We start from the raw sequence: 8173 nt of genomic DNA, 5'->3' as shown, positions 1-8173 counted from the left end.
GTGATAGACGAAGTTGCAGGAGCGAATGCATCAGAAGGGGTTTGAGCCGCCATGGCTATGATACCATAAAAGCAGAAGCAAGATAGAAGATAACTTTGGTAAGTGATGAACAAAGAACTCTAAAGATTCATACTTTCATTCATAAGTTTTGAGATCTACATTTTGGACTCTTATATACAAGATACCACAACTGGACACACTTCTTAACCTAAAGGAATATCCTGTAGATATTCTCTTCCAGCTCATTCCTTATCGCTTAGCACTGAAAACCTGTTCCGTGTCTTGATTACATGAACCGTACGACTGTCCTTTGTGTTGCTTTTTGGTCTGCTTTGGGGGCAAGTTACCGTTGGAGAATGTGGGCTTTAGTTGCTCATGGGCTAGAGACCCAGCTTCGCTAATAATTTTCTCTTGAGGAAACATTATTTTATATATATAAACACAACCCTAAAGACCTAGCTTGTTTCACACGGTTAATTCATTCTTTCAGAACTTTTGATATGACGTTGAACAAAACAAAGAACAAAAAACAGTCAATTGTGAAAAGCCAACAACTTTCAAAAGCAAAAGCTCCAAAATTCCAATACAGGAAAGATGATGAAACAGATGAAAGTATCTCAGTCGAAAAGACAGAGAGACTAATAAGATCTCCAAAGACAGAAGCAGGATCATAGTGTTTCCAGCTACTAACATAACTGGAGATAACTGTTCTAAAGAGTAAAAGATAACGAAAACCAGAAAACAAAAAAGATTACTGAAATAAATGAAATGTCAGGTCTCTCTCTAGTTTGTGGAAGGTGGTTGAGTGATTTGTGGCCTCACCGGTGTCTTTGAAGGACTTACCCTGAAAATGAAAAAAACAAAGACAAATGTTGATCCAAATGAGATGTTCAGAATAAGAAGCTTCAATTCAGGATGAAATTACCTAATAGGTTGGGATCCAACGACCATCCCGCTGCAACTGAGCGCCCTAAGTGCTATATCTGCCTGTTCATTTAGAAAATAAAAGGTTTTCAGTCTGCATGGCATGCATGGTTTATTTTTTTTTGTCAGCGCATGGCATGCATGGTAGTTTTACAAATTAAACATTACGCTCAAGAAACTTTTGGTTATCGGTAAGATGAGCAAAAGAAAACTATAGATACATTCACGGAGAAATTTTTTCCTTGAGTGAATAGCTGAAGAGCTCACCAGAGCAAATTCAACAAAAGCTATGCGAGTTGAATGCAGTTGATCGCCAAGAAGCCTTAGGCGAGTTACCTGCATTATTATAAACCAACTTAAGAATCACACACTTCAAGTTAACTAAGAACTTAGGAGAGAGGGGGACACAGAGAAGATCAGGCAGGTCTAGGTTCTGTTCTGACCTCACCACATGCCGACTCAAAAAAGTTTCTCACATCAGCTTGAGAAACCTGAAGTAGTAAGAAGAACAAAAAAGCTGAAACCAGGAGATACTACCCATAAAATATGTTAGTAGATTGTTCAGCGCTTACCTTTTTGTCGATATTTGTGCAATAGATTGTCCTTGAACACATCTCCCTTTCATCCTCTGACTAAATAAACACCAACATAGTACATATCAAACCAACTTCAAAACTCAAACCAAAATTAATTTAATGGATATTCTGAGGAACACTTGAGCTTACCCTGGGAAGAAATGTGGGATTGACTGGAAGAATAGCAGTTTTGGAGGGTAAAACCCTCACCGGGTAGTACCCAAGCATCGTTCCACCAAGCCTTAATGCTTCCCTTGCACCCTCTGTAATGCCAACCATGGGTCAAAACAATGGACATGGAATTTCTTTGTTAAAGCATTTCAAGAATCCATCAGCCAAACTTACGGTCATCAGCAAACTCGACAAATGCAAATCGAAGAACTGAATGTGGATCCCCACAAATTCGACAGTCAACAACCTTCACATAACAAGAACTCAGTGTTACTTCACAAACATTAGTGTTCTAAAAATCGGTATAGGCTTAAGAAAAAATTGGCCTAAAGATTTTAGGCTTAAGAACTCAGCAGGGCCATCTTTCTTAAGGATTGTTTTTTTTAATCGGCTTAGGCTTAAGAAAAAATTGGCCTAAACATCCGAAAACATTGTCTTATTTAGTCACATTGTCCAGGATCCATAAAAAGGATTAAGATATTTATAAGCAGTGGCGGATCCAGAAATATTTTTGATCGGGGGCACTATATATTTATAAATTAATTATTTTTTATCAATATTATATATATTAATATACAATAAAAATAACTAATAAAAATTAAGTTTAAAGTATTATACTATATTTAAATTTGGTACCAGTATACTATAAACAAAACTAATCTTAAACTATTTTGGATTTTAAAATTTTGATTTTAATATTTATTTTTTTCAAAAATTAATTTAGGTGTCTTATTGTCTAAATAGTTTATCGAAAAGTATAAAGTGATTTATAACTAATGATGTAAAATAAATGTTATATATATGTGAGCAAGGTAAATTGCTTAAATAAACTGTAAAAGAAGATAATTAGTTTACCAACAAAAAATATAATTAGTTAGAAAGACAAACATATGATGTAAGGAAAAAAATATACAGATGAAATTAGTAATAAATTAAATGTAGGAAATATGCTGTCTTTAAATTTTGTTATAATATCAAATGAGATTAACACGAAAATAAAAAGTAAAAAGAAGAAATAAGAGGAAATGGGTAAACTAGAATTTGGTAATGTGGAGAATAGATCCTTGCTCCAATACATATTGGGGGAACTACAAGCCACTGAGCTAGGTTGCTCATATTGGTAAGGTATGACGCAAAATATTTAAAAAATTAGTAGGGGCACGTGACCCCGTACCAATGAACGTGCATTCGCCCCTGTTTATAAGTATTGAAAAGCTTAAGGATCATCTTACTTGTCCACAGTTACTAAACAAGCCAGCAAGACCCTCCTCAGTCACCTAAATCACAAGGCACAGTTGTGTTACATTTTTCCTAACTTTAATTCTCACAAGAACCTTTAAAAGACTGTAACAAACTTACACTCTGGTCAATGTCAGAAACATATACTGTTCTTCTAATACTATCCTCTCTCTCAGCCTTAGAAATTCTTCCATTTAACCTCCTCCTCCCTTGGCTGTAACCGTTTCTTCGCTGTAGTCACAGACATAATCAAATTTAACACAAGCAAAACCCATTCAATCAAAGTTAGGCTTTACAATAACAAAAAAAGTCACATGTAAATTATCTGATCAATCATACCTTCCGGTTATTGTCATCCTTCTTGAGATCATGATCAAATTCTTCACCGGATTGATTCTTTTTAGCCACGAAATCGTCAGCCGGCATAATTTGATTGTCTTTCCCAGTATTATTGTTTTTCTTGGTGTTGTTGTGGTAAGAAGGGAAAAACTCCTTTGCCAAAGGGTTCAGTTTCTTGAACATCGCTACAATATTCTTCATATCTAACTCGGATTCAGGTTTGAGCTCAGACTCCTTTTTGGAACTCGTGATCGCGATTTTCTCAATTCCATCACCAATGGTCTTTTCGCTATCGCTTTTGACACAAATTTCATGAACATCTTTGGCAACATCAATGTGCTTCTCAGTGTGTACATTCTCAGTGATCACAGCCATTGGATCATTCTCAGTGATCGCAGCCATTGGATCAGAATGGACAAGACTTATTCGAATCAAAAACAAGGAAGAGTAAGCTCTCCCCTTTTCGTAAAATGCAAATAGTTGATCAAAGATGATGAGTAAAATCCGAAAAACGTGTGATTGATCTTGTTGATATATTGTATATAAACAGGAGTTGAGTGAAAAAATGTAATGATCAGGTCATTGGAAAAAAAAAGAGTTTGCGATCACAAAGAGCTTTCTCTGTTGTGTTGCGTACGTAGTTATGGTGATGAGCGAAATGAGGAGATGAAGTAAAAGAAAGGAATGATGCTTCCGTTTTGGCCGCTATCTATTTTGGCATTTTCAGACGTTAAATTTCATAATAGTGAAAAATAAAAGGTTTATTTTTGTTGTTAAGCGATATATTTTATATCCTTGCATACCTCTATTTCGTTCTTTTTTTTATTTTTATAATGTCTCAGTTAGTATTGTTTGACATTTCAAAGTAAGCCGAGTCAAGTAAATTTGATATTTTACTGTATAAAGAACCATATAAAGTGAGAAAATGGACGTTAAAAGAAAATGGACATTCCAAATAAGTTTTTCATATAGACTCGTTAAATAGTTGACCAGAAAAATAGACTCGTTAAATAACTAATAAGTCCGTTTCCTGCTGCTACTGCTGCTACTGCTGCATAAATCTTTGGGTTTTGTTAGGATTTTTATATATTTAAACTTAATTTTCTAAAAAAAATATTATATGTATAGGATTCTGAAATCTCGGCGATTATGGATTTTTGAACAAATAATTTTATGATTCAACAACTGAACCCACAGTCTTCGTCGTGAATATAAAAAGCTTTATGTAGTTTTAACATTAAATGATTTTTCAAGTAAACACTTTCCAAAAAGAAAAAGTGTTATAAACCATATGATGGATGTCCATAACCGGTGCGGTTCATAAGCCGGCCCAATACCTATAGAGAGAGAGAGGCGGACGCAGTAAAAGAAGAGAGAAAGGCGGCGAGGAGATACATCAAACCATAGTTTCTTTTTACTTGTATTTGTATACTTTCCATATTTGTATCTTTCTATTTATCTCTTTGTAATTCCCATATATAAGGGCACTTTATGTTATGAAAAATAATAAAAACTTACAGATTTTAAATCCTTAAGTTTACAACACGTTATCAGCACGAAACTCTAAACACCCTGAGCCAAAACCAAAATCGCAAAACCCTAAACTTAGCCGCGACCCGACGAACCCTAATCATCCGATCGCGTCTCTTGTTCCAGCTCACGTCCCCGATCAGCTCCAGCCCAAGGCGTTCCTGATCCTAGACGAACTCAGCCTCAGCTACCATCCAGGACAGCTCGCGTTCCCGGACAGCAAGCGTCCCTTCGCACCAGACGATCAAGCCGTTCGCGATCCGACAGCAAACAGCTCGCGTCCCCGATCAGCCGCTCGCGTCCCCGATCACCCGCTCGCAACCTCAGCCTCAATCCGTTCGCAGTCAGCTCGCGTCCAGTCCAGCTCGAGGTTCATTCTTTGGTGGTCCGGTTTCAACAATCAACTAAGCTAAAAGGTAATTCGAAATCTAAGAACATATGAATCGAATTTGGATTGTTTGATAAAGATTGAAACCATAAAACCTAATCTTTATGATAAAAGCCATAGGATAATAGATCAAACCCTAATGAGTAAATCGAAGCTCTAAAGTTCAATACCCTAAATCCTAAATCATGTTCTTACATGATTAAAACCTCAAATCGGATTTTACAAGTTAAAATCCGATAAACCCTAACCCTATATCTATAAACCCTAAATAATGTAAGTATCAGAATTAATTATACTACAATTATCAAATCACATATTAAAACCGTAATCGAATATTTTTGAAATCAAAACTGTTTCGGTTTTGATCATTGAGGTTTTAAATCTAATTGAATCTGATGCTATGTTGCTAGAAATGGTTGACAGTTAAGTTGCTAGATTTATTATTCTCATCCTGCTAGTTTAATAATTATGATTTGTTTAAGTCTTGATTAAATCCGACCTGCATGTTTTTATTAATGCTTTGATCACAGTTAGGATTGATATATTTATTTTCTCATCCTACTTGGTTAATTGTTCATCTGATTTAAAATTGATTAAACCGACCAGCCTGTTAACGCATTGATTGAATCCGCTAGGTTGCTAGCTTGCTTTGCTTATATAATCCGATAGGTTGATAGATTCATGATTAAATCTAATGTCTTGAGGTTTAAGATTGTATGCTAGGTTCGATTTTATTGATTGATCTGATTAGAAAACATGAAAACCTACTTTTAGTCCTAACCTTAATCCTCATATCTGAAACTTGAAACCCTAAATTCATTATGCTTATGAGTTCTATTAAATTGATTGATCTTATTATATGTTTTTGAGGTTTAATAAATTCGGATACAAGATAGATTATTTACACACGGTTTATGCTAAATACCAATCAGCCATGAAACTGATTCACTCAAATTCATGCTTGAAATCTATATTCTAGTATTGTTAAAATCAGCCTTGAAACTGATTGAGCGATTAATTGAATTTGTTTTTGCTAGTCTTGATAAACCATAATATTATGAGCACATAGAAATAGTATTGCTGAGACTTGCTAGAAATTGAAACCATAATATTATGAGCACATAGAAATAGTATTGCTGAGACTTGCTAGAATTTGACTGATTGATTGAATGCCTAAATATTGAGTGATATATGATTTGAGATGTCGAAAATCAACCTTGATTTTACTGCCCTAAATCTCTCTGGAGATATTTATTTACAGTGGGCATTGGATACAAAGATTATCCTAAGTCAAAAAGACTTGGTGAATGATCATAGAAGGCAATAATGCAAATGAGAAAGATTGATACAAGATAATATTAATTATTCGCCATCATCTTATTGAGAGTCTCAAAGATCAGTATTTGACAATTGAGAATCCTCTAGACCTTTGGACAAAATTCAAATCGAGATATGATCACCAAAGAAAGGTGTTATTACCAAAAGTTATGGAGGAATCTCATAATCCAGGACTACAAGTCCATGGATGAGTCTATTGCTAGCTAAGCCTCCAATACTGATGAGAAACAATGAATTGAGACCTCCTGGATCAACCCCATTACCTGAAGCCAATAAGGCCGTAAAGGAAAAGAAAGAATCCAAAGAATCTAACCACGTCCAGGATGATAGACCACACGGCCATGACCGTGGAGGGTAGAAATGACGTGGTCATGGCCACTATTATACATTTGGCCGTGGGAACCACTATGGCAAAGGCCGTGGGTATCAACCTAACTTGATACCATGGTCGAGGCAGAGACCGTGGTATATCCTTTAAACCACAAAGCTCGACCAAATCAGTATGCCATAGATGTGGAATGGGGAACCATTGGGCTATGTAGGACTCCCAAACATCTTTGTGACCTCTATCAAGAGAGTCTGAAAGGGAAGAATCTTGAAGCCCACTTGGTATATAAAGATGGTAAAGATGATTTTGATCTTGAAAGAGATGATCCTACGGAATATGAAATTCCTGATTGCCTAAAAGAATAATGTTGATTTCGACTTCTGTGTTTGTTTTGCTTTTATACTTGCTTTGTTTTATCACTTTGAATTTATTTTATTGCTTTGTTTGCTCCGAACTTAATAAAAGGAATGAATGATTTTTTCAAATATATAAGTTTATAAGAAATATAGTTGCGGGTATAGCTATTCTCATGGTAAGCTACAACCAGACTAAAGAAATTTAATGATTTATATTCACTCATAGAAACCCATTGAGTTTAAAAGATATAAGAGTGGTTTCCATATTGAAACAATGGGCAAAAGAAATAAAAAGTTCCTTTTAGATATATAAAATTCGCCCAAGACCATAGAAAAATGGTCGAAACTATACCTTTATTGGTCTTTACTATGCCAAGATCAGGATGATAGAGGCTAAATGCCTGCGAAAAATATTCACTTTATGGCATAACCAGATTGGCTATCCTGGTTCAAACATGATGCAAAATTGATATACAAATGGGCACACATTGAAAGAAAGAAAGAGTTATCCCAAAGACTCTCACGTGTGTAGCATGTACACAAGGAAAACTCATTGATAGGCCATCACCAGTCAAAGAGACTAAGTAAATAATAAACTGGTGAATAAATGTCTCAAGCGTTTAAATGATTATGGTATGTCCATGGGGGTAAGTGTGGACAATTCCGTGATACATGTCCATACCAAGTACGGCTTGGCCGAAATTTTTTATTAAACACATACAGCTGATTGCTAGACCATTACTTATGAGGTCAAAACTCCCAGTCACAGCTTGGGCCACACGAAATTTACATGCATCTAAGTTAATACGCATCAGGCCATTTAGTGAGAATAGATATTCCCCATCGATTAGATAACGGGTCAAGAGCCAGAAATATCTCATCGTAAGACATTTGGATGTGCCGTCTATATACAAATTACTCCACCACAGAGAACTAAGATGGGACCTCAAAGGAGGATGGAGATATATGTTGGATATGATTCTCC

General features: G+C 35.5%; 1 protein-coding gene across 1 annotated transcript; it reads right to left on the bottom strand.

The window, feature by feature from the left end:
- Positions 1-546: 546 nt before the first annotated feature.
- On the bottom strand, positions 547-3860 carry LOC106297015 (polyadenylate-binding protein-interacting protein 9-like). The gene is made up of 10 exons (XM_013733295.1): positions 3249-3860; positions 3030-3140; positions 2903-2947; positions 1845-1917; positions 1650-1762; positions 1497-1556; positions 1368-1415; positions 1192-1260; positions 926-987; positions 547-844 (listed from the first exon to the last, which is right to left on the bottom strand). Exons 1-10 carry the CDS (start codon positions 3648-3650, stop codon positions 784-786), a joined length of 1044 nt encoding a protein of 347 aa, XP_013588749.1. The 5' UTR covers positions 3651-3860; the 3' UTR covers positions 547-783.
- Between the last annotated feature and the right edge of the window lie 4313 nt (positions 3861-8173).

The sequence above is a fragment of the Brassica oleracea genome, chromosome C1, assembly GCF_000695525.1.
Source record: "Brassica oleracea var. oleracea cultivar TO1000 chromosome C1, BOL, whole genome shotgun sequence".
In the NCBI taxonomy this organism is placed as follows: Eukaryota; Viridiplantae; Streptophyta; class Magnoliopsida; order Brassicales; family Brassicaceae; genus Brassica; species Brassica oleracea.
This window is presented reverse-complemented; position numbering and strand designations above follow the sequence as displayed.

Coding starts and splice junctions, on each gene's coding strand:
- LOC106297015 (XM_013733295.1), bottom strand. CDS start 3,650: ATGGCTGCGATCACTGAGAATGATCCAATGGCTGTGATCACTGAGAAT. Junction 1,416..1,496: donor GCACAAATATCGACAAAAAG/GTAAGCGCTGAA, acceptor TTACTACTTCAG/GTTTCTCAAGCTGATGTGAG. Junction 845..925: donor GTTGGATCCCAACCTATTAG/GTAATTTCATCC, acceptor TTTCATTTTCAG/GGTAAGTCCTTCAAAGACAC.